At 42.0% G+C, this 27,056-nt stretch overlaps 1 protein-coding gene across 9 annotated transcripts in view; it reads right to left on the bottom strand.

The window, feature by feature from the left end:
• Nucleotides 1-16,164: 16,164 nt before the first annotated feature.
• The window catches only part of LOC121932549 (paired box protein Pax-6-like), a 58,037-nt gene continuing 47,145 nt past the window's right edge, over nucleotides 16,165-27,056 (bottom strand). For 6 of the 9 annotated variants that reach the window (XM_042471228.1, XM_042471226.1, XM_042471225.1 and 3 more), the window contains 5 exons: nucleotides 24,817-24,899; nucleotides 24,543-24,702; nucleotides 23,381-23,478; nucleotides 23,123-23,267; nucleotides 16,165-17,659 (listed from right to left, as the gene is read on the bottom strand). In XM_042471228.1, coding sequence (XP_042327162.1) covers nucleotides 17,574-17,659; nucleotides 23,123-23,267; nucleotides 23,381-23,478; nucleotides 24,543-24,702; nucleotides 24,817-24,899 — 572 coding nt within the window. In that variant the 3' untranslated portion in view covers nucleotides 16,165-17,573. Of the gene's footprint in view, nucleotides 17,660-23,111; nucleotides 23,268-23,380; nucleotides 23,479-24,542; nucleotides 24,703-24,816; nucleotides 24,900-27,056 lie in introns of all 9 variants that reach the window. The other 3 variants (XM_042471232.1, XM_042471231.1, XM_042471233.1) reach the window with 3 other exon arrangements.

Raw genomic sequence — 27,056 nt, 5'->3', positions numbered from 1 at the left:
TTTCACCCACCTGTAACACAACAGCAAAGCCAACATTGACTAGAACTGACTTTTAAAAAAACACAAAAAGTTCTCCTCTGCTTTCTGTCCCACATTAGAACTGGTCGCACACGAATGCAAATAGCATCTGAGAGAGATACAAAGGCTTGCCTCCAACGAGCTTGTGGCCAAGGTGTGACTTGAAAAGAGAACTTAAAGAATTTCAGCTGCTATACTAAACCACACCACACACCAATGTTAAGTGTGAAAATGCTTTGCCATCAGTATTTCTAGGTGCATAGTCCACTATGGCAGGGATCTGCAAGTGCAGTACTTCTAGGTGCAGTCTTTTATATCAGGGAACTGCCTTATACCAAGGGCTCTTTCACACGACACAATTATAGCATTATGATTCCACTTTAGCTGCCATGGCAACATCCTATGAACGCCTAGGATTTGCAGTTTAGCAAAGAGTAATTGGAATTCCCAGCTAGAGAGGCTGTTGTTGTTGTTGTGTGCCTTCAAGTTGTTTCTGACTTATGGCAACTCTAAGGTGAACCTATCTCAAGGTTGAATATTATTGTACAAACTCCAGGATTGCACAGGATGCAGCCATGGCAGTTAGAATAGAACCAAAGGGTTATGACTGTTTACTGTAATAGAAACAATACATGGAAGAACTATTTAAAAGAGATTAAAGGGTGACAGATTCATTCAAGGAAGAACCATATGAAGGCAAACCTCCAGTTTTAGAAAGTGAAGTAAATGTTGCGCTCAGAGCACTTGGGAGAAATAAGAAAGGGGACCAGGGATTGCAGGAGGGATGGTAGGTTTAATTTTAACATTGGGATGAACTCCTTAGCAGCAAGAAGAGTTTAACAATGGATCCAAGTTATGCTTTGCTTCCTAGAGGTCTTCAGATAGAAGCTGGACAGCCATCTAACAGTGGATCTTTGCGATCTGGATTTGATATACTGTACTAAGGAAAGAGTTGGACTTGCATTGCCTGCAAGACCTCCTATAACTCTTGTGATCTGTTTTAAAGTGGCAAAAGGGATGATCTTAGTGCTATAAATCAAAAGACATTGTGTAGCCATTCCATCTTTTTCTCACTGATTTTTGAGTAGAAAGATACAGAAGCAATGGGAAAAGACTGGACTGTTACTGGTAGAAAATGTCATCATCTGCCTCATCTGGAAGCCCCTTCTGCCCACCTCTCTCTCTCTCAAGAGGATGAGGTCTAGTTTGCACTGCAGAAATGATGCAGTTTGACACCACTTTTAATGCCGTGGAACCATGGTATGGAATCCTGGGATTTGTAGTTTGTGGTACAAGAGCTCTATGACAGAGAAAGCTAAATAGCTCACAAAACTAGAAGTCCAGCATTGAGCCATGGCAGTAAAACCGGTGTCAAAGTGCATTATTTCTGCAGTGCCCTGTAGACCTGTATTGCAGTAAAGTAATGCATGACCACTTTACTCAGGAAGGCAGGATGTACTGTGGCTCCTCACAGCTTATTTTTAGCAATGCATACGAGGGGTGAGAAAAAAAATCCATATGCACTGCAAAGTCTTGCAGAACAGGGAGCAAAGAGCGCACCCTGATCAGAGGCTTTGCATCCATCCATCCACCCACCTCACCCCAAACTACAGAGCAGCATTCACCTAACCATTCTTTCCTTGAACTTTCCAGACCAGTTCAAACATATGTGATGTGGCAGATCTGTGGCTTGACTTTTTTAATCTTTTAAGGTTAAAGTCTCCAGTTAAAATATGAACAGCAGCGCTGGGGGAGAAGGGTTGGTGGTTAACAGGTCAACCTTTGTTATTGTGTGCCCCCAAGTCATTTTTGATTTAAGGCAACCCTAATGCGAACCTACCAAAGGGTTTTCTTGGCAAGTTTGCTATTGCCATCCTCTGAGGTTGTGAGAGTGTGACTTGCCTAAGGTCACCCAGTGGGTTTCCATGGCTGAACCAGTATTCAAACCCTGGTCTCAACGCTCAAAACTACTATGCCACACTAGATAGCCAAGGGTAAATATCTCACAAAACTACACATCCCAGAATATCATAGCATTGAGTCATGGCAATTAAAGTGGTGTCAAACTCCTCTATCTCTGCAGTGTGGGTTTTTATGCTCAAGTGGTGAATTGAATCCTGATCTCCAGAATTGTAGTTCCAACACTCAAACCATTACACCGTGCTGGATCTCCAACAGGTCAATTTACTCCCTCCATTTCCCCCACATTAAAAAAAAATCAAAGTATGAAAATATTCCTTTTAAAAAAACAACAATTATGGCTTCCAGAGTCCCCCAGCCAGGATGGCCTCAAAAGCAGTTCCCCGTGGGATTAAAATTACAATCACCATACTGATACCTATCTTCTTTCCTATTTAAAATTTAATAGCAGTTTTAACAGTGAAGCCAGGGCAGCATGTTGGATTTAGATTAGGAATTCGCCTTTGGAGACAGAGAGGGAAATGGTCAGACACAGCACCCCCTGGACAGTACTGCTTCTTGGAATTTCCCATTCCAAAGTTTGTCACTGAACACAAAAGTCAGGCTGTGTATATCTAATCACATGACTCCCATGTTGCAGGAGAAACTTAAGTCTATTGTTGCATTCACACTGAAGAAATAACCCAGTCTGACACCACTTTAACTGCCATGGTTCAATGCTATGGAAATCTGGGAATTGTAGTTTGTGGTGGCACCAGGACTCTCTGACAGAAAGGACTAAATATCTCACAAAACTAGAACTCTCAGTATTCTATAGCTCTGATGTTGGAAGATTTTCTCTTTCTCCCTCCTTAGATTGATAGGGAATTCCTGCATGTAAACGTCCCCCCTCTCAAACTATCCATGTGACTTAGGCCACTCTCCCTTTAGGGAACAGCTAATACTCTTAAGCTTTAGGAAACTTAAATTACTCTACACCTGAGCCATGGCAGTTAAAGTGGTGTCAAACTGAATAATTTCTGCAATGCGGATGCAGCCGATGTGTCACTACCAGGCTCAGATGAGTACAAACATTTCCATAATGTGTACAATATTTGGAGGTGAAACCCCTTATTTTAGCATAGGAAGAAGTTCTCTAGTTGTAAGCAACTTCCAGATTCATTTCACAATCACTAGAAAGCCTCCATTCTATGCAAAGTTTACTATTAAAATATTTATATCCTGCCCTCTTGCTAAAGATTTCAGATCTGAACAAAAAAACCAAGTTGACTAATTTAAATAGTGTCAAAATAAAATGATTTTAAATGATTTTAAATATTAATATATTTTAATATATAAAACATATATTAAACAATGTGGTGAGTTAAAAAGACAAGATTTAAAATCTACACCCAGGCAATAATATGGTGGTTACACTACAGCACAGTTATTGTGAACGCTAGTGTTGTGCAATCAATTGTGTATATGCCAGTGTGCTTGTTTCTTTTCCTGCTGAGCAATGTAGATTGCACAAAGGCAAACAAATGGTAATAAATGATAGAAATGACAGAGTTGGAAGGAACCCAAAGGGCCATTTAACCCAACTCCCTATCATGCAGGATCAATAATAAAGCTTTGCTGCAGATTGTCCGCAAAAACCCAGTCAACCAAGTGTTAAATAGAAACAGGTTTAAGAAACCTCAAAGTTTACATACAAACAGACCTTTAGGATGGCTAGACTCTAAAAATGGGCCAGTCTGTACTGAGCATACTCAGTGTGCATGGAATTGCTGATGGAGATATGGGAAACAGGAAGGAGTGCAGAAACAAAAACAACAGGACAGAAAGGCAAGAAAGGAGATAGAAAATGGGCAGTGATGGTCTAGTGTGGTGTGGTGTAGTGTAGTGGACTATGACTCTGGAGGCCAGGGTTTGGTTCCCCATTCACCCATGGAAACCCACTGGGTGACTTTGAGCAAGTCACACATTCTCAACCCCAGGAAAAAACTTAGGGTTACCATATGATGGAAATGACTTGAACGTACACAACGACAACGCTGCCTTGGATCCTGTGCTGGAAGAAAGAGGGGATATAAATTAAATTTAAAAAAAAATAAAGGATGAAGGTAGAGGTATTTAACTAGCGGCACATGCAACACAAGAGTTTGGAGCTAGATAGTCAAAACAGGTATGCTGTTGTTGCTTCTGCTATTTCCATCTCAATGGACATGCTTGACATCTGTATATTGCAAAAAAACCACAAATGTTCTACACTTCCTCCTTATCAGGAAAGCAATTTTTGGATTTCCCACCACATGGAGGAAGTGGGGCACTCAACACCACATTTTGCTTTGTGTTGTGTTATGATATTTATTTATAACATGGAATGGAAATTTACCATGCTCAAACAAAGCTTTCCAAATGAACAGTCATTCCTCACAATAAGCAATCAGTGTGAGAAAATCTGTTCTGTCTTATTTGACAAAGAATATGGGAAGTTTACTTCAACATCTAGGAAAATAATCCACACATTTCTTGGATATAGGTTTTTGTTCAATGGTTCATCATAAATTTGGCTCTCAAGCATGCATCTTTTAAAGCTGGCAAACACCATGTAGCCTTCCCCAGTTAGCTAACTGGGGATGATGGCAGCTGTAGTACCTTCATTGCCAGCTATATTCATTTGGAAAGCAGATAACTAGGAAGGTTCTGGTAGAGACTAGTAAATTTTGGATCTTCGGGGCTTAGCAATGTTAGGTTTTTGGATCACAGCATCACAATTGTAGTCTAAAAAGACTAAAAGTGCAAAAACTTTCAGCTGTGAATTTTTTATAATATACAGATTTTGATTCATATAGTAACGTCACCACACCACAGATCTCAGATGCTATTAAACTGGATGTTCTAACAAGCAAATAGGTATAATTGAGTGGTACACTAGATACATGAAAGTTATCTAGAAAGAAAAACAAAAGTTAGAATCATATAAGCCATTATTTGCCCTATTATCATGTACTGAGGAAAGCAGATAGGAGGAAAATCAATTCATTTGAGATGTGGTGCTGGAGAAGAGTGCTGAGGATATCATGAATAGCCAAAAAGACAAACAAATGAGTCCTAGAACAGATCAAGCCTGAAATCTCAGTGGAAGCCAAGATGATAAAGTTGAGGCCATCATACTTTGGTCATTTCGTGAGAAGAAATGACTGAAAAGACAATAATGCTAGGAAAGGTGGAGGGATGTAGAAAGAGAGGAAGACCACATGCTAGATGGATGGACTCTGTTAAGGAACTCACAGGCATGAATTTAGAGGACCCAAGCAGAGCAATGGGAGTCTTGGAGATGTCTCATCCACAGGGTTGCCATGAGGCGGGATAGACTCAAAGGTGCTTAACAACTCACACTAGATACACTCATCATCATAAAATCATTTATATTGCATCCTTCCTCAAAGGAGCACAAGGGGGGGCACAGATGTTTCCTTTCTCCCAGTTTTATCCATATATGAACCCTGTGGGATAAGTTAGTTGGAAAGATAGTGATGGGATCATGGTTATGACCAGGTGGGAACTGGAAACCAGGTATCCCTCTTACTTGATATGCATATACAAAGAAGAGGGAGACAAATGTATTCACAGTATTATATGGGATCTTGGAAACCATCTAGTCAAAATCCCTCTTTCTGTGTGTGTGTGTGTGTGTGTGTGTGTGTGTGTGTTGTTTGCCTTCAAGTTCTTTCCAATTTATGGCAACCCTAAGTCAAACTTATCACAGGGTTTTCTTGGTAAGGCTGAGAGCATGTGACCCAAAGTAGCCCAGAATCCCTATGGAAAGCCTACTGAATGGTGGAGCTGAAATGAAGGCTACAACCAGAGCACCCAGCGTCTATCCAACCTCTGCTTTGAACACCTCCAGCAAAAGAGAGCCTACCAGCTTGCAAGGTGGTCTGTTCCACCATTGATCAACTATTATAGTTAGGAACATTCTTCTAATGTTTAGCCAAAACCTGTTTCCTTGCAATTTTTCAAGGTATGTCTGACCTTAGAAGATGCTCAGAGTATATACAGTGGCATATCAACAGTACCACTGTTCTTCTTCTACTGGTCTTACTCCCATGCTTTCAACTGTAACCTGGCAGACAGTAATTTAGCAAGTTACACTTTTCCTAGTTAGGAAAGAATTTCTGAAGAAAATGACACCTTTTAAATTTTAACCTTGCTGGCTGCTGTTAAAAACCCATTGGCAACTTGTCCCATACGGGGTGCATTAGATAAATACAATAGAAGTCTGTGATTGTGGACTGCCCATAATCTCTTTCAATGTTTGTAACAAGCAACTGTGGTGATGGGGACAATTTGGATCTGAATGAATCTTTCTGAGCCTTATTTTCCAAGTAAAAAACACCTTTCATCTCCCTAAGCTTCTGCTTGCGCCATTAGTGTTTTGCCTTGGTTACATTAAGATTTTAAATAACATGAAATTATTGGAATTCAATGATAGATCCTCATCCCATCATTTACAGTGAAGTCAGAAATATTCCCCGCCACATGCTGGCTGGGGATTCTGGGAGCTGTAGTTCAGAAACAATAACATTTACAGTGGTGGGAATCATGCAGCTCTCCAGATTTTGGGGGCTGTAAGTCCCAGCATACCTTGTTAGCACAGCCACTGATGGGGAAAGCTGGAAGCTGCAGTCCAAGAACATCTGAAAGGCTACAGAATTCCTATCTCTGAATTAAAGAGACAAAAGCAGCCAAGACATTATCAATCTCGAGCAATAGGGTGGAACCTAATAAATTATTAGGAAATGGAACCAAAGATATGTGTGTGGGGGGGCAGTTTTGGCATTAGAGCCAATATTGCTTAGAGGGATAGGCAACTATCTCCCAGATACAGTGGATTACAACTCCATCACCCGCTTCAGCAAAGTAAGTGGTCAACGTTTATGAGAAATCTGGTCCAAAACATCTGGAGAGCGCCAGGTTGCTATTTCAAGGGATGGCGCTGGACTATATACTTCCAATTGTCCCCGTGTGATAAAGTTCAAATGGAGAGTATCCTGTAAAAATCACGCACTCGCAGTTAAGATTTTCACATGAAGCTGCAATTAAACTACCATTATCCCGGGAATGTCTCGCAACTGCAATAAAGCTTTTCACATGACATTGCATTGAAAAGCAATTAAAGTGCCATTAACCTGTGAACAACCAGGCAATAAACAGCAATATTGCCTGGTTATTCCCTGGTTATTCCCAGTTTAAAGGCTCTTATATTGCACTGTGTCTGAAAATCTTAATAGTAAGATTTAATAGTAATTGCGCAATTTTCATGGAATAAACCCCATTTAAACTACCATTTTTCTTCTGTGTGATAAAGTCCTATGACTCTGGAGACCAGGGTTCAAATCCCTACTCAGCCATGGAAACCCACTGGGGTGAACTTGGGCAAGTCATACATTCTCAGCCTCAGAGAATGGCAATGGCAAACTCCCTCTGAGGAACCTTGCCAAGAAAACCTTATGACAGGTTCACCTTAGGGTTGTCGTAAGTAAAAAAATGTACGATTTAAACCGAACTGGTGTGATGTAATGGTTTGAGCATTGGACTATGACTCTGGAGACGTTCAAATCACCACTCAGCCATGAAAGCCCAGTGGGGTAGCTTTGGGCAAATGACACTCTTTCAGCCTCAGAGGATGGCAATGGCAAACCCCGTCTGAACAAAACATGCCAAGAAAACCCTATGATAGTTTCCCCTTTGGGTCAGCTAAAAAGTCAGAAATTACTTGAAGGCACACAACAACAAAAAATCAGAGATTTGTTTTGGGTTTTTTGGGCTATGTTGGGGATGCTTTGATTTAGATTTCCTGCATGGCAGGGAGCTGGACTGGATGGCCCTTGCCGTCTCTTCCAACTCTATGATTCTATGTGGCCATGTTCTAGAAGAGTTTATTCCTGACATTTCACCACCATCTGTGGCTGGCATCTTCAGAGTAGGGTGTGTGTATATACACACATATAACCCACTCTCTTCCATGCCAGCATTCTCTGAAGATGCCAGCCACAGATGCTGGCGAAACGTCAGGAATAAACTCTTCTAGAACATGGTAGCCCCAAAACCCCACAAAAACCTATGAATGCCAGCCATTAAAGTGTTCAACTTCACATAAAAAATCAGAGAGCTCATGTGCTGCACCAAACTATAAATCCCAGCATCCCATAACATTGTGCCATGGCTATTAAAGTGGTGTCCAGTCTTGAAGCCACACAACACATACACACACCCTTTAGTGCAGTGATTCCCAAGCTTTGTTTATTTGGGACTTCAACTCCCAGAAACCCCAGACAGCCAACAATCATGGATTCTTAGAGTTGAAGTTCTAAAGGACCAAAGCTTGGGAACCACGCTGTTTGTAGTGCCACCACAATTCCCAAATCTAGTGCCACTAGAAAGTTAAAGTGGTGTCAAAGCAAGTTATTTCCTGCAGTGCAGATGCAGCCAAGTGTCATGCTATGGACTGGGGTGATAGAAATAAGAGAAGAGGGTTTTCCAGCAAGCTCAGACCTCCACCCCACAACCAGAGTGCTCCACACATTGCCATGCATGACAAAGCCCCATCTCTTACCCTCTGTCTGCCTCCTGCCTTTGGGCTGAACTTCCCCAGAGAGAGAGGAGAAGGAGGCTGCAAGGCTGAGCCCTTTAAAGCCCCTTCCCCTCCTTTCCTGCCTCCATGGGGCTCCTCTGCCCTCCAACCCACCCCAGTGCAAGCTGTGGGGTGTGGTGGGAAGCCATGCCCTCCTCCTCCTCTTGCTGCTGCTGCAAAAGGCTTCCTGTTGTTGGCTGGGAAGTGAGCTCAGAAACCCACTGAGGGAGGGAAGCAGCCTGTCAACAGGAAACAGCAGCCAGAGAAGGGGCTGTTTGTGTGGGGGGAATGTCAAGGGCAGGGCAGGCTAAACTACATCTCCCCTCTCATAATACAGTGTTGAAGGCAATGGGGCCCCCCAGGTGTGTCCTCCTGACCACAAAGGGCACCTCAAAATGGAAGGGGGGGGGAAATGTGTGGTGGAACATACATTCTCCCCAATAAAAAGATAAAAACACTCCTAACCCATGTTTGTCATGCTCAGGATGGAGGGCTTTCAAGGGGAAAAAATGTGGGACATGACTGAATAAAAAGATTTAAAAAGCACGCCTAAATGTTATTCCACTGTGGGACCTGACTGAATAAAAATGTAAAAACAGTCCTGTAAAATCCATGCTCGTCGTGCCCAGGGCTTTCAAGGAAAATAAATGTTGGACATGATTGAATAAAAAGATAAAAACACTCCTAAATATGTTGAAGGGGAGAAAAATGAGGGACATGACTGCATAAATTTTTTTTTAAAAAACCACTCCTAAATGTAAATCTATGCTTGTCATGCTCAAAATGGAGGACCTTCAAGGGAAAAAAATGTGGGACGAGACTGAATAAAAAGGTAAAAACACTCCTAAATATGCTCATTCAAGGACAAAAAATGTGGGATAGCTGGATAAAAAAATAAAAACACTCCTAAATGTAAATCCATGCTTGTCATGCTCAGAATGGAGGACCTTCAAGGGAAAAAAATGAAGGACATGACTGATAAAAATACTCCTAAATGAACCCAGGACTCCTCCCTTGCATGCTTCTGTCCTGTGTATGTACAGGTTGGGTCTTCCTTATCTGAAATGCCTGGGACCAGAAGTGTTTTTGGATATCTCCCCTCCCCTGGATTTTGGGATATTTGTGTGTGTGTGTGTGTGTGTGTTGTGTACGCTCAAGTCCTTTCCAACTTATGACAACCCCGTGGTGAACCTATCAAGGGGGCAAGATTTGTTCAGAAGAGGTTTGCCATGGCCTTCCCCTGAGGCTGAGAGCATGTGACTTGCCCAAGATCACCCAGTGGGTTTCATGGCTGAGTCAGGAACTGAACCCTGGTCTCCAGAGACGCAGTCCAACATTACAAACCACTACAGCACACTAGCTCAATATTTGCATCTAGATAATGAAATTACCTTGGAGAGGGGACCCAAGTCTAAACATGGAATCCATTTATGTTTCCTATAAACCTTATACACATAGCCTGCAGGTAATGTTATACATAATATGTTTAACAGTTCTGTGCAGGAAACCACGTTTGTATACACTATACTATCGTAAAGCAAAGGTGTCACTATCTCAGCTACCCAAGTCAATTATTTTGGATTTTGGTGTACCCTTGGGTTTGGTTCCAGGAACACCCCCCCCCCCCCAATGGATACTAAAATTCGTGGAAATTCATCCATGGATATATAATCTTTGGATTAAATATGATAACATAGTAAAATGATGTACCTTAAAGAAAATGGTAAAAAAACCTAGAAAACTTACTTTTGTTTTAATGTTCACTTTTTGCATTATGTTTTTCTTTTAAACTGTAAGCCACTTTGAGCCCCAATTTTGGGGGGAAAGTGGGAAACTAATATACTCTGTGGTGTAGTAGTTTGAATATTGGACTATGACTCAAGAGAGCAGAGTTCAAATCTCCATTTGGCCATGAAAATCTACTGGGTGACCTTGGGCAAGTCACAGTCTCTCAGCCTCAGAGGATGGCAATGGCAAACCCCCTCTGAAGAAGCTTTCCAAGAAAACCCTGTAATGGGGTCGCCATTAGTCAAAAATGACTTGGAGGCACGCACGCACGCACACACACACATGCACACACACAATAATAACAATAATCCAATTACTAGTGTGTTTGTGTATGATTTATTAGTGCCTGTTCCGTAGGCTATATTTCAGAGGAATGAACTAACAAAACCACTTCTGACTATTTCTTGCTTAAAACGACCCTATGAAATTTGTGTTAATACTTACCAGTAAAAGAGTAAAGCCAGGGAATACCAGGTTCTGTAGGGTGTATTTCAGATGAAGGCAATGGCAACGACAAACCACCTCTGAGTGGTGATGGTTGTGTTCCTTCATTTCTGACTTAGGGTGACCATAAGGTGAACCTATCATGGCTTTTCTTGGCAGAATTTATTCAGAACGGATTTGCCCTTATCTTCCTCTGAAGCTGAGAATGTGATTTGCTAAGTTCACCCAGTGGGTTTCCATAGCAGAGTGGGAATTTGAACCCTGGTCTTTCAGTCTTAGCCCAACACTCTAACTACTACACCATGCTGACTCTCTCATTGCTTAAGGAAACACTATGAAATTCATGGGGCCACCATAAGTCACAGGTGCTGCTCCGCCTGATGACGCAGGCGCTGTTCTGCCTACGACCGGCTGACCCACATGTAAAGTGGCGCCTTCATCGTCATGTGACCCTCCCTCCAGGAGGCAGGGATGACCTACAGCGCCTGCCCGCTGCACACCATCAAGCATGTGCAGTTCAGCATCCTCAGCCCCAACGGATAAAATAAAATACTATTGAATGTAAGGTATTGCACTTAGGGTGGGAAAATGAAATGCATAGATATAGGATGGCTGAACGAGACTACGTGCGAAAGGGATCTAGGAGTCCTGGTAGACCACAAGTTGAGTCAGCAGTGTGATGTGGCAGCTAAAAAGGCCAATGTGATTTTAGGCTGCATCAATAAAAGTACAGTGTATAGATCAAGGGAAGTAATAGTGCTACTCCATTCTGCTTTGGTCAGGCCTCACTTGGAATACTGTGTCCAGTTCTGAGCACCACACTTTAAAAAGGATGTTGAGAAACTGGAGCGTGTCCAAAGGAGGGCGACTAAAATGGTGAAGGGTCTGGAAACCATTCCTTATTATTATTATTATTATTATTATTATTATTATTAAACTTTATTTAAATAGTACTGTAAATTTATGAGGAAAGACTTAGGGAGCTGAGTATGTTTAGCCTGGAGAAGAGACGGTTAAGGGGTGATATGATATGTATTTGAAGGGGTTTATGTATTTGAAGGGGTGTCACATTGAGGATGGAGCAAACCTGTTTTCTGCTGCTCCAGAGACGAGAACACAGAACAATGGATGCAAGCTACAGGAAAAGAGATTCCACCTCAACATTAGGAGGAACTTCTTGACAGTAAGAGCTGTTCAACAGTGGAACACACTCCTTCGGAGAGTGGTGGGGTCTCCTTTTTTTTAAAGTCTTTTAACAGAGGCTGGATGGCCATCTGTCGGGGATGCTTTGATTGTGAATGCCTGCATGGCAGGAGATTGGACTGGATGGCTCTTGTGGTCTCTTCCAACTCTATGATTCTATGATTCTTAGGCCCAAGACAGAGGGGCCAAAAGTGCTGTCTTGCCACCGAAACTAGGGTTTCGAAGCGCACAGCAACCACACGCTCCAGAACCCTAGTATGTGTGGCTGGTAATTTACTGCAAATGCATATACAGTCAGCCTTCTGCATCCACTGATTTCTTATTCATGGATTCAAACAACCATGGTTTGAAAATGTTAAAAAATATATATAAATTCCAAAAAGCAAACCTTGATTTTACCATTTTATATAAGGCACACCATTTTACTGTGCCATTGTATTTAATGGGAATTGAGCATCCACAGATTTTGTTATCCATTTCCTGAAATGAAACCCCAGCGGATACCAAGGGCCTGCTGTAATACAAGGTGGATATTAAGCTGTATTATTCTTTTGAATGCAGGTGGGACTTTTGTAGCCCTCCAGATGATGTTAGACTGCATAGCCAATGGTAAAGAGTACTGGGATCTCACAGTGCAACAAGACCTGGAGACCTACATGATCCTTAAACCCTGCTTTAAAAGGTTAAGTTGTAAAATGGCTAGATTGGTTTCAGGCCTGTAGATGAATGGCACATGCAGAGATACATCTAAACAAACAGATGGTGAATATGCTCCAGAAACTCTACAGAGGTTCACTACTGTGAACATCAATGCTATTGATTCTCAAGATTTTCATTGTCCCATAGTATCAGACAGGGATACCCTCTTTCACCTGTTATTTGCTCTAGCATTGGAATGTTTAGATGAACTAATCCAGATATTAACGGTGTGATGATATAAAACAAGGAACCCAAGATTACTTTATGCTGATGATGCATTTTTCCAACACTAATTTGAACTCACTGAAGGAAAACTAACATATAAAGAATAACCAATACAGAAATGCACCAATGGCTCATTTGCTCTCACATCATTTCACTGTGTTGCAGTTGGTTAGGCACAAAAACCCACAGCTCCCTGAAAGACTGAAATGTATGTGGCCTTAAGATTGGTAGCAACTCGTCATACACACATATATACAGTGTGTGTGTGTGTGTGTGTGTGTGTGTACACTAAAGCCCCATTGCCTCATTTAGAATTCATTTGATAAATATACATGTTGGCATGGCTCAATCAAAAAACATTTATGTTTGCATATGCCTGGCACTGTGTTGAATGGAAAGGACTGGGGAACAAAATGAAATTTTTGTTCTAGTTGGCAAAGTGGTAGGCAACACGTTCCTTCAATCATCCTTAATCAAAACCCACCTCAGATCCAAGGGAATCTTTTTTCAAGGAGGCAAAGTTCTTGAGGAGAAAAAGGGTATTCCAAAATTCATTATTGAACGTATCTGGTGGATTTTCTCCTGCAATCTTTTGCTTTGGTTATTGAGAGTGCACACACAGGGCACATTAATCCCACCACTCTTTATCATAGCTCCAAATCAAGCGAGTATCCTCTATGTTACCCAGCACCTGCTTCCCACCCAACCTCCATCCTGGCACATGTTCAAAGTGCACACACAAAGTGGTCCTCCACCCTTGGCCAACTGCTTCCAACCACTTCCTCCTTGCAGGTGCTCCAATCTCAGGAGGGTGTGGTGTTTTGTGGTTCTCTCAATTTGCTCTTGGGTGGGTGACAATGTCTATGAATAAACAGGAACTAAGAATAGACCCAACTATGACACAAAGGTTTAGCAGAACCAAATTACCTTTGGCAGAAAACTGACTCAACATTAACGAAGGACACTCGGCATAGACTGAGGACATAAAATTTGGAAGAGCGATTGCCGTGATCAACACCAGTTTTTCAGGGCCCTTTTTAAAAATTACTGCAATGTATGACAGACTTCTGTCTTTAATAAATCTGTGCCAGGCTGGCATCCAACTGGTATACATTTCTCTCTGGTATAGCAATGTAATTTATTTTCTGCCTGTTCCGCAATCACGGCCATCTTGCAGAATGAAAGAAATGGGGATTGAAAGGGGGGGAGATACACTACTGCTTTAGCCAACACATTTGTACAGTCTCCTTTAAAAAAAATCTGAATTCCACTGTCATCACAATGCACTTTCTCCATGTATAGTGGAGACTACAAATACACAGTTTTCATTTCCCCAGCAGTGCTAGTCAATGGGATATTTTCAATTTGCTGATGTGAATTTACATAAATAAATCCAGCCATATTTGATGATAAAAGCAGAGGGAAGTTATTAGGCCTGTGAGTTTTTTGTTTTTTGATCCATGAATCGGATTTGTCAGTTCAGACATTTTTGACTTTCTTAAGAAAATGTTGACTAAAAGATCGTTCCCAATTTAATTCAGCAGACTTTCAAAAAAAGACAGAAAATTTTTACAGATATATTAAAAACTTATAAAAACTACAACTGAAAAGCACCACCGTAAAGCAAAGGCATTCATTCTAGGTTGTGTTACAGAAGGGGAACAATTCTTCTAACATGAAAGTTTCTGAAATGTAGGCATGCATCATAAAAACACAAGAAAGAATGCATTTGGGTGGGCTTTTAAAAAAATAAGCTTTCCTTTCATATATGCAAATTTAATTGTGTCATCTATGGCACATCTAAAATTCATATTAGTTTTCTGAGATTTCTTTAACTGGGCAACATCACTGCCAACTATCTGTGACTACTAACAGATTTTCTACTCACTACATTAGGATGCAGAATCTGTGACCCTCCATGGTTGGACTCTAATTCTCATCAGTCCGTTTGTATGAGTAGTGCCCACAGATTATGGTAATTGTAGTTCAACATCGTCTGGAGAACAATCCATTCTCTACTATTGTCCAGTCTTGATTCAAAAGTGTAGTATCAAAAACTGAAACCTGTGGCAACAATGGGTCCTATGGGTTTCTCTTTTAGATGTGAAGCTCTTGTTTAATAAATGCAGGATTTCCACAGTGACCTAATTAGGCAATTGTGTGTTTGAAGCTTAGAGCTGGAGTAGCTACATCTCCTAAAAAGGAGCATTGTGGTGATACCTGTATTTTGTACACTCTCAAGTCAGCCAAGATACTGATGAAGTACATCTCTACGTATTTGCTTTGCATACAATTGCATTGTCTTTATTTGTTTTGTCTTAAATTAACCTAGTTTCCACAAATTAAAAACAAATCAAAAACAGATTTGACAATTGCACAGCCATCAAGAGATGCACAGAATACAGTAGCCTTGAACTGAGCAAAAATCTTTATGTGGCTTGGAGCCATGAGACCCACAGCCTTGCTACTATTCAGAAGCTCAAACCACAAGCCCTGCTGCTTGCTCAAGGAAAAACCACCAGAAAAAGCAAAGGGAGGTGGGTGGGAAGGAGAGAGGGGGATGCTTGCTGAGAAGAGCATATGGTTCCCAAGAAGAGAACTTTGAAATGGCTGTGTGTTCATGCATACATGAACAATGTAAAATGAGGCATCAGGAAGAGAATAAGAGCAAAAGTTAGCTGTAGTAATGAAGAAATTGAAGTAGTAAAAGAGTTCCTGTTCTTTGGGTCAAACAATGGACAGAATAGGGACTGCAGTCAAGAAATGAGCCAACCTAGTAATGGCAAGGGCAGCTATGACAGAATTAGAAAAGAGCCTAAAATGTAAAGATATCTGAGCATGAAAGTTAGAATCATACAAGCCATTGCTTCCCCTATTACCATGTACGGTTGTGAAAGCTGGACAGTGAGGAAGGTGCACAGGAGGAAAATCAGTTCATTTGAGATGTGCTGGAAAAGAGTGCTGAGGATATCATGGATAGCCAAAAAGACAAAGGACAGATTAAGCCTGAAATCTCCCTGAAAGCCGAGATGATAAAGTTGAGACTGTTGTACTTTGGTCACATCATGAGAAAGGATGACTCACTGGAAAAGACAATAATGCTAGGAAAGGTGGAGGGATCTAGAAAGAGATGAATACAGCATTCTAGATAGATGGACTCTATTAAGGAACTCATAAGTATAAATTTACAGGACCCAAGCAAGGCATTGGAAAACAGGATGTTTTAGAGATGTCTCATCCACAGGGTTGCCATGAGTCAGGATCGACTCGGGGGCAGTTAACAACAACCAAGTAGCAGCACACAATGGACAGCATTGTTGAAGTTCATACACAACATCCAAACCCATCATCAGATTCAGGATGCTTAAGTTATGAATCTACTACCATTTGATCTGTGACGGTGTGCTATTTCTTTCATGCACTTCACTGTACATCAATACACAGCCATTTATAAGGAAATTTCCCCCACTTTACAGGTTTCTGTCTCTCTACGCAACAACCAGAATTTCCCCCATACTTTCCACTCTTTTGTTGGAGCTGCTACCTCGATCACTCTCTTTTCTTGGATTCTCTGATTGTCTCACCTTGGCCAGAGCTGATGTAGCATAAATGCATTGCGCACACTCATACAGTGTTAATGCTCACACAATGTTATTTACACAGGTTCTTTATTAACACAGGTGAAAACAGTTTGAATCTACAAGCGTGTGTGTGTCTGTGTGGGCCTTTTGTGTAGGTCAAAGATCACAAGCCCTCCAGGGTTTGTGTGCAAACCCAGCTAAGTGAATTCCATGCAGGAAAGAAAAGATAGGCTAGAGTGAGGCAAAGTGAACAGATATACATGGAGGGGTTTAAAGGATGATCTTTGCAAGAGGAAGAGCCACTGAACACCACACACCCAGGAAGTAACACTAGCAACCCTCCCAAAACTTCAAGAGGGCCCAGAGGCCTTTTAACATATATCCCACGGTATTCTAGGAGGGCAAAAACAGGGGAGGGTTAGTACTTTGTTTCCCACAATGATTTTCACTAACTTTCAAATGGTTGTGGTGATATTTACCTCCCACAATACTTTGCAAAAAAATAGTTTGAAAGGGAAATGTGCTTCATTTTCCTCAGGCAGTCTTTTGTAGATTTTCACTCCCACTAGATTCCAATTTGGTGGCCACTAAGTATTTGCTTTAGCATTCAAGGTTCCAATTTCATTTCGTTCTTTGTCATTTGCATCAGCTTCCCGAATAGATGTTGATTCCCACAATCCTTTAGAGATGCCCAGGAGGTTGGTTTTCTTTTCTTTTTTTCCTTGCTATTGTACTTCTGATAGATTTTTTTCCTGGTTCTCACTGCCCCTTTTAGGAGCCAGGGTGGAAAGAAGGAAAGAAAAAAGCCATGGGACATTATATATAATGGGGAAAGGACAGACAACAGAGGAGCTGTCCCCTGCTCCCCCATGGCACACATGTGCACACAATGAGAGAAGGGTGAAGGCTCTAACACAGAATATACAGAGTTGGGGAGGAAGGCAAGCTTTCCGCTCTACTGTTCCCTCCCATGTTGTGACCCGTTCATTTTTCCCCTAGGAGGAAAAGCTCCTTCCTTTTTATTACTCTCCCACTTCCTTTAGGCCTTCTGTTTCTGTCCTCCACTTCCCTCCTCACTGTAATCTTGGCCAATACTGGGAAAGATCAGGATCCCCACCGGGGACTTGTACAGGAACAGACACTCCTGGAGAGATTAACCCTACAAAGGTGAGAGAGGGAGAGAGAAAAAGAGACATTATCAGTAAGTAGAAATAATCCCCCCACTCCAAATTTCATATGCCACAAAACTCAGAGCATGCAAATAAATATATACATCCAGTAAGAAGATTGTGGGAAACATTCCAGAACTTGGGAACACTACTTTTTCAGAATACAACTCTAAAGCTCCCCCAGCCTGCACAGACAGTGTCTGAACTGCCTTGGAGGATGGAGGAATTGTATTCCAAAAGAATAACTCTTCAAGGTTCTGTACAATAACATCCAAAATCCACAAAACAGTGATATCTTTAGTTTTTTGTGGGTTTTTCAGGCTACGTGGCCATGTTCTAGAAGCCAAGAACTATGGATGCTGGCCATTAAAGCCTTTGACTTCACAGTGGTATCTTTACTGGTCCAACCAAAAAGCACAAAAATGTTGCAAGCTTTCGAAGCCCCACTGGCTTCTTCATCAGGCAAAGGTGTCAAAAATCATACAGGAAGGAAAAAATATGATAATATTAATCACAAGACTGCATTTTGGCATGATGTAGCTGTTCTCAGTAGGTAGTGTGGCGGGACATGAATGTATTTACAACACATATTTTGCACATTTTGTTTGTTCCCATAAAGGTATCACCTCTTTCAAAGACTAGAAGCAAAGCCACAGGGAGATTTTAAAGCCCCTCTGTGAAGTGCTTCATCACATCATATTCCATGAACTGCCTTGTTAACGACAGTTGAAGTGGAACGGCAGGTCCATATCCTATTTACAATCTGAAACAGGAAAGAGCTGAAATGCCCCCTTCCAACGGCTCATGCTTCAAGAGACGAGACTGTCTCTTGTTTTGAGAATCCAGAGTCAATACAAAGGTATGGGTAAGATAAGGCTCAACTGAACAAAACAGGGCTTTCTATGGCATACTAGTAATCATATCTGATACTTGAAATAAATAAATAAATAATTCACTTCCTTCCTTTGTTATCTTTACAGCAGGGTGGAAAAACTATGGTTCATGGGCCATGCCCCACTTTTGTAGTGTGTGTGTGTGTGTGAGAGAGAGAGAGAGAGAGAGAGAGAGAGTGTATGTATGTATACTATTTATTTACTTCATTATATGACACTTTTCTTCCAGAGTGGGACCCAAGGCGCAGTGTCCAGAAATAACAAATTAAATTTTTTTACAATAAAAAATGTAAAACAATTAGATAGCCCCACATTACACACTATAAAATCATTTAAAAACCATACAAAAGTTAAAACAAATAAAACACACATTTAAACAAAAACCTTCTCTGGCTTCCCGTGAGTTCTAGAGGGTGGGAGCAGCCACAGAGAAGGCACTCTCTCATATGCACACCAAGGGAGCCTGCAATGGTGACAGGACCAAGAGAAAACCTTCCCTTGAAGATCTTCGTGTTCTTGCAGCAGGGATGTAGCTGGGGGGACGGGTCCATGGGGTCCGGACCCCCCCTTCCGTTAGATACAGTCAGCCCTTTTTATACATGAATTTGTTATACACGGATTCAAGCATACACGGTTTGAAAATGTTCCAAAAAAGTATAAATTTCAATGATCAAACCTTGATTTTCCATTTTTTATAAGGGACACCGTTTTGCTATGCCATTATATTTAATGGGACTTGAGCATACACAGATTTTGTTATACATGGGGGATCTTGGAACCAAACACCAGCGTATAACAAGGGTCCACTGTACAATGAATGGTGGGTGCCGCTGTGCCGCCACACCCAAGCCTCATTATAATGGTGGAACTTAGAATGGACCCCCCTTCCCTAGCTAAGTCCCTGCTTGCAGGTTTATATGAAGGAGATGGTCTTTCAGATAATCTGAACCTAAGTCATATAAGGCTTTAGAGGTCGTGACCAGAATTTTGAATTCTACCCCATAATAATAATAATAATAAATTTTATTTCTATTTCCCGCCTCTCCCTACAGATCGAGGCGGGATTACAGCAGTCAGCATATTTCAACAATAAAAACATAACAACTACGTAGCATAAAATATATATTACTATCCATACAATACAATTAGTCAACTCTCCATAAAAACATACAATACTAACAGAGGTGAGATGTTTTACAGCAGGTTTGGTGGGTAGGCTTGACAGAAGAGATCCGTCTTCAGCGCTTTCTTGAAAGCATCCAGAGTGATAATAAGACGGATCTCCTCCAGCAAATCATTCCACAACTTGGGGGCCATGGCAGAAAATGCTCTGTGGGAGGTAGTCACCAGCCTGTTTTCACATAGTCTAGTGACTTCCTCCCAGATGTTCTGAGAGTGCGGGGCGGATTGTGCAGGGAGAGGCGTTCCCGCAAGTAACTCGGGCCCAAGCCATGTAGGGATTTAAAGGTGATAACCAACACTTTGTATTGGGTCCGGAAGCTAATTGGCAGCCAGTGAAGAGATTTTAATATAGGTGTTATATGGTCAAACCTTGATGCTCCGGTGAGCAATCTAGCTGCCACATTTTGAACTAATTGAAGCTTCCGAACTTGGTACAAAGGTAGCCCCGTATAGAGCCCATTGCAGAAATCTAAACGAGAGATTACCAGTGCAAGTACCACTGCTTCAAGGTCCTTTTGGTCCAGGTAAGGGCGCAGTTGGCATATCAACCGAAGTTGGTACCAAGCACTCCAAGCCATCGCATCTGCTTGAAATGACAACGGTAGAGACAGGTCCAGGAGTACTCCCAAACTCAAACTTTGTCCTTTAGAGGAAGTGTGACCCCGTCCAGTACAGGTTGGCAAAACTCTTTGCCTGGGCCTGGGGATCCTATCGCTAGTACCTCTGTTTTCTCTGGATTCAACTTGAGTTTGTTTTCCCTCATCCAGCCCATTACCGACTCGAGGGAGGCATTTAGAGGAGAGATGCCATTCTTGGTCACTGCAAGAGTCGGAGGCATAGAGAAATAAATTTGAGTGTCATCAGCATACTGATAACACCATGTTCCATGCCTCCGGATGATCTCTCCCAGCAGCTTCATGTAAATGTTAAATAGCATGGGGGACAGAATGGTGCCCTGAGGGACACCAGATGGCAGCTCTCTCTTAGAGGAGCAACTATCCCACAGCCTCACCATCTTGAATCTGCCTGAGAGGTAGGAACGGAGGCACTGGAGCGCAGTGCCCCCGATACCTAATTCCCTCAGGCATTCCAGAAGGATATCATGGTTTATGGTATCGAATGCCGCTGAGATGTCCAAGAGCACTAGCAGGGTCACACTTCCCGTGTCAATGCCCAGATGGAGATCATCGACCAAAGCGACCATGGCAGTCTCAACTCCATAGCGTGCCCTGAAATGAACAGGTAGCCTGTGAAACTGTTTGAATAAAGGAGTTATATGCTCCCTATAACTGGTCACTGTCAGCATTGTGGCTGCTACACTTTTATCCCACTGAAGTTTCCAAATAGTCTCCAAAGGCAGCCCTATGTAGAAAAATCCACCACAGTAGTCTGAATGGGATGTAATCAAGGCATGTGTCACCACAGCCAGATGTGATGACTCAAGGAATGGGTAGAGCTTACAAACTAGTTTTAATGTTACAAATGCAGTGCCCCCCCCTTTTGCAAACACAGTGGCTTTACTTTTCCATATCCAGAATCCCTCCAAAGCATTTTTCAACTGAAAATTGGCCGGAAGTGCTGCCCAGAAGAAACATGATGTCACATTCAATGCACTGCTAACACCACAGTGTGCCACACAGGGATACAAAAATTGGCTCTTGTGCAGTTGCTTATCCCTGTCCTACAGCTTTCAAGCTTAACAGACCTCCATTATACAGTCTGCCCTTACGTGGGGGATCTGTTCTGGACCCCACGTAAACCAAATACCGCGCATGCTCAAGCCCCATTCAAGTGAATGGGGCTCGTGCATGCGGCAGTGTGGTGGTGCATGCGCGCCATGGGCGCGTGCCCCATTCATCCAAATGGGACGTGCCACCCCGTGCACTCCCATGCGGCTTTCAACATATGCTGAAAGCCGTGTATATAAAAAAGCCAAGAACATAAGAAGAGCCCTACAGGATCAGAGCAAAGGCCACATTACTACATCCATCTCACATGCTTCAGCAATTTGTATTGAGAAGCACACCTCATCTGACACTGGAAGTCATATAGACCTATCATCAATAGCCAGTGATCACCTTCTCTTCCATGAATTCTCCTTTGAAGGCACTTGGGTCATCACTGCATCTTGTGGTAGCAAATTCCACATCTTGGCTATGCACTGTATAAAAAGTATTTCCTTTTCTTTGTCCTGGTTCTCTCCCCCCATCCAACTGTACAGGACACCCACAAATTTATACTATTATGAAAAAGGGGGAAAGTTTTAGCCTGTACCCCTGGAAATTCTAGAAAGATGACAGATTTTGTGCAGTCATGCTCATCATCTCTCAATTGCACTGAAGGGGAAATCTCACTCACAGTTGAACTGCTACACTCACTAAGATTTACTAGATCATTTCCTTGGAGTACTGCAGAGATCCCTGTGCAGCAAAAAGAGAAGGTGAGGGGCAATAAGAACTTTTGTCAGGGGTATACAATTTGTTGCCCTCTACTTCCCTCGCAATTCCAACATGCTCCAGCCAACATGCCCAGTGTACGAGATGAAAGAAGTTGTAATCCAAAACTTCAGAAGGGCCAAAGGTTCACCACTGCACTCCAAACTATGTGGTTTGCTTTGAGGACAATACTGGAGATTTTTATCCCAAACATCAAACTAGAGCAAACAATTCAAACCTGACTATTTGTCTAAATGTAATTTTTCTCATTTGCTTGATGTTTTGGGAAGTTATTTGCAAAATCTGAAATTTTATGTTCAGTATTTTATTTTTTCCTTTCTTGGGTTGAGAATTGGCTTGTGGTCTGTAAAGGATGGCTCTGAGTCACAGTGTGGTAGCTGAAAATTATGCTAAATGAATATGCATCACCCTTAACACATGAAAAACAAACTCAGATGCTTGGTGTGTTTTTGCAGAAACTGACAACATGTTTATGTATTGCTGCATGGCCACAAGAGCTAGAAACCTGCTTTTAAAAATAATATATTGATGCTGAGATGTTCAGAATTGTGCATTAGAGGCCATATTCTGCATTTCACAGTGAAATCAACACTGAAGGAGGATTCCATATACTCTCTTGGCTCTTACTGTTTGAATTATAACTCTCATAATCCCCTAGCCAGCATGGGGGATTATGGGAGTCATAGTTCAAAAATAGGTTTCTCAAGGTTTCCTTCTACAATGTCTTTTTCGCATGTCAGAGATTTTGCTGGTCAGGGAGTCACATTGCAGAGTTTACGGCTACTTACTTCCCACTGTTTCTGCTCACCTGCCAGTACTAGTTGTTTTGTGCTCTACTTATCCCCCACCTTGCCAATGCAAGGTCGCCTGTTCCTACCCTCTTCCCCATCCCCACCTGCAGTGCCTCCTACCCTTCCATTACCAGTAGAGGCTCCATTGCTTGGGCTCAGGTTATGTGAAGAGAGCTGGGAGGGCGTGTATGAATCGTAGCTTCGCACTGACGAACTTCCAGGGAGCATACAGGAATAAGACGATGTCTGGCTGGCAACAGGGGGCACTGCCTGCTGCTGGCAGTAGAGGAAAGGAAAAAAGAGGTTAATAGCATTGGAGGATCATCATTCATTGCCCCCAGATCCCACACATTTCTGTTTGAGCTTTTGATCATCCATCTGAAGCTCACCTGGATGGGAAGGCTGTTTGCCATGGAGAAGGTAGGTAAAGGTGGAAGGGCACCATAGTTGTTGCTGAGGGCACTTTCAGTACGGCCCAACATAGTGCCTGCAACAAGAAGTGACATATGATCAATTTTAAAGTCTTCATCACAGTCCCCTTAGCTGTATCTGCAAGGATGGTCCAAAATATGCAAGCAGCTGTGTGGATCCATATTCACAAACCAACTTTACCAGTTTTGGGCTGGAATCTTGTTGGTGCATTACACTAGTGGTCACACTTTTTCCAGAGTCATGGTATCAAGGGAAAAATCTGCTAGTTATGAACAGCCTGTTTCTCCAATGCCTTATTTCCTTCACATCATCTATTCCTTTTTTTCCCTCCTGCTTCCACCACCTAAATTAATATACTTACACTGCCACAGTGTGCCAACATGATTCCAGCCATTACCTCCATCACATCTAGGTCTTTTGTCAAGTAAATGGTTTTTAATTGTTAATTCAGAATCAAGCCATCCAAGAATACTTTGCATTGCAAAAAAGAGATTTTTGCTACAATATTTTGTTATGTATTTGGGAAAATTTATGTTCCTTCCTAGTACTTCAAAATTGCAGTTAAACTCACAGGGAACAGGGCAGTGCAAGGTGGGACTGGCATCACCATTCTTGCCAATCAAAAATCCTCTTGTTTCAACCTTGAGCTCCATGAACCCTGGACAGATTATAAAATGAGGAAAATTGAGGAAGAAAAAGGCATACTCCTGACAAAGTCCCAAGACTTCCTCATGAATGGTTTGTTGCTAGAGCATTAATGGATCTTCATGGGTTAAGTCCTAGATAAGTGCGACGTGTCTGAAAATCTTCAGCACAATCACGCAACTTTGCCAGGAGTATGCCTTTTACTCCCAGCTCCCCCCACCCCAATAATCTCCTTGGATGGTGAAATGGATGTAGCAGTGCCAATCAAACAGGAAGCCTGTAGGACACAGAACTATTCTAAATGGGAGATACTCTCAGGAAGATGCAAATATGAGATTAATGATCTAGACAAGATGCATGCAGAACTTGGAAAAGTTAGGGTTAAGGCAGAAATGGAGTTAAAGGACTCTGGAAGCTGTGTTCCAAAAAAATAATTTTTCCAGGCTATGGAAACCTGACCCTGTAGGCCCTTACCTGACCCTGTAGGCTGAGGGAGGGACTGATAGACAGTGCTTCCTCCAGTGCCAAAACTGCTGTTTATGGTCAGGTGTCCCCCAGTCCCCCCTGCTTGACGCCTCTGATTCCGCAGTTTCTCCTCCCGACGCCACTTGGCTCGGCGATTGGAGAACCAGACCTGTGTGGGTACAGTGAAATAGCATCAATTACAGGGAAGGGTGACCTGGCAATGCTAGATATCCCATCCTGATCCCTCTCACTTTAAAAAGCCATGCGACGCTCTTCCTCTTACCTGGATCCGGGCCTCTGGGAGATCAATTTTTGCTGCCAAGCGTTCTCGGGCAAAGACATCAGGATAATGAGTACGCTCAAACTCTGAGGAACATTAAAGAGTCAAAATCAGAGAGATATTCACTTCTCTCTCCATCATTCATAGCTCTTGGTAAATTAAAACATTCTCACTTTCTCACACCCCAGCATCAAGATGCCTTGCTTTCATATTGCTTTGTTAAATGTTTAGTATTGCTGGAATTGCTTTGTTAAATGTTCATTTTCTCAATCATGTCAACAAAGAGTATCTGAATAAAATTGCAAAATTGGATCAGTCGGTGCTCTTTGGGACTGAGAGGGTGGGGTGGCCAATGGAAGGTGACATCAAAGTCAAGAATAGGCAGAACCAACTAATTCTTTTTTTTTCCCTTTGACATTGCTGTGCAATTTCTTAACATTTAAAATCCCAATGAACTGGATAATAGCCTCTTTGTAATTTTTAAGGAAAGGACTTCCCTGCTGAGTTCTACAGAAACAGAGATTAAGGATGTTAACAGCCAATGTTGATTCACTTAACTAACTGGTATAAGTAAGGAAGCAGGTAAGAGTGGGTTGGCTTGCAGCAGCCTGAGCCTGGGGTAGAGGACAGTGTCCCAGTTGGCGTAATAGACCAGCATGTTGTTGCTGCTGTTGTGTGGCTTCAAGTCATTTCTGATTTATGGTGACCTGGTTTGCTTGGCAATATCATCCACTAGCTTTATTTTCCTTACATTTCATACAAACCCTAGGGTTGACATTTGAAGGAGTGCTGTATTGAGCCATCTCCATCTTTCCCTCTACTGGAGGGTAGTGATAGTACAGTACATGCTCCAGATTGCATACACCTTCAATTTGCTGGTCTGGCAAGATAACTGCATCTCTATGGTCAGATGTGCTCTTTATAGCTCCTTACAACTGATCAAAAAGAAGGACATTCCTCACCAACAAAAGAGGATATAAATTTGCACTGAATGTGCATGTACTAATTTATATTTATAGATACAAATTTAAATATAAATAATGTAATGTAAATAGAATTCAGTACATCCTACTGTTTCCTTGGGGAGACTAGGACCAAATTACTTGTGCACTTGTTCAACTGATGGGCAATTTCAAGGGCCCTGTTTTCCCTTCTTATGGATTTTTTTTTTTAAAAAACCACACATTTGAATTGAGCAACTCTTTAAACAGAGGACAACTTCAAACACAGGATTGGCCTCTGATAGCCCTTCAGTAGAAGACTCTCTTCCATAAAGTAGGACACAAAATGGCCACCTTGGATCTACTTTCAACAAATGCTGTAGGCACTGTAGCCAGTGCCGCCCACTTCATCCACTGCTGTTCTCCCAAAGCTCCTTTTTTTTGCAAGTACATTTCTATACAACTTACTGATGTACTAAGGGGTTTACAAAGTGTAAGCTAATTGCCCCCAACAAGCTGGGTACTCATTTTAGCGATCTACAGAAGGATGCCAGGTTGAGTTGACCTGGAGCCTCTGGCTGATATTAAACTCACAACCTTGTGGTTTGTGAGTGAGTGTCTGCATTTAACCACTGCACCACCAGGGCTCCATCTGGCATCTGGGGATCATGTTTCCTGGAAACACTAGAAGCAAGTAACATTGCAGATAACTCTCCTTCCACATATATCTCATCACTTATAGGTGACACAGCTTAGGGCAAAGGAAGCAGATGCATATCTAGGCTACAATGCCACTTATATCCACCAGATGGCCTATTTTGTACTGTCTCCACCAATTTTTTTTTAAATTTTTAAAATCCCAACATGAATAAAGTGCCTTTCAAGACATGCTAAATTACTCTGCCTTGTAAAGGGAACCAGCTTCCTGGTAGGCAGGGGTACCCAGACCTAAAAACTAGGTTCAGATCATTTCTTAAAATAATATCCTTTATAAAGAAGGGGATGCAAGAGAAAGGATATACATCATATACTACATCTAGTGCCCAGAGGTGTTCTATGATCCCAGCATCACTGTCATTCCACAAAAGTTGCATCGAAAGGAGGACTTCTGCCTTCTCTACAGCACCAGGGATGGGTAGGATCGAAAATCAGCATTAAATAATGTTGGTTCCTGAAAGTCAACTCCTGTTTAGACAAATCATCTGTATCGTTAAGATGCATCAAAGAGCTCTCTTTTTTATCTCCATCCTTGTAGCTGTCAGTGCTGGGTAACACTCAAACAGGTCTCCTATATGGCAAAAG

Source organism: Sceloporus undulatus, chromosome 6 (assembly GCF_019175285.1).
Source record: "Sceloporus undulatus isolate JIND9_A2432 ecotype Alabama chromosome 6, SceUnd_v1.1, whole genome shotgun sequence".
In the NCBI taxonomy this organism is placed as follows: Eukaryota; Metazoa; Chordata; class Lepidosauria; order Squamata; family Phrynosomatidae; genus Sceloporus; species Sceloporus undulatus.
The sequence above is the reverse complement of the archived record's forward strand: the minus strand, read 5'-3'. Positions and strand labels throughout refer to the sequence as shown.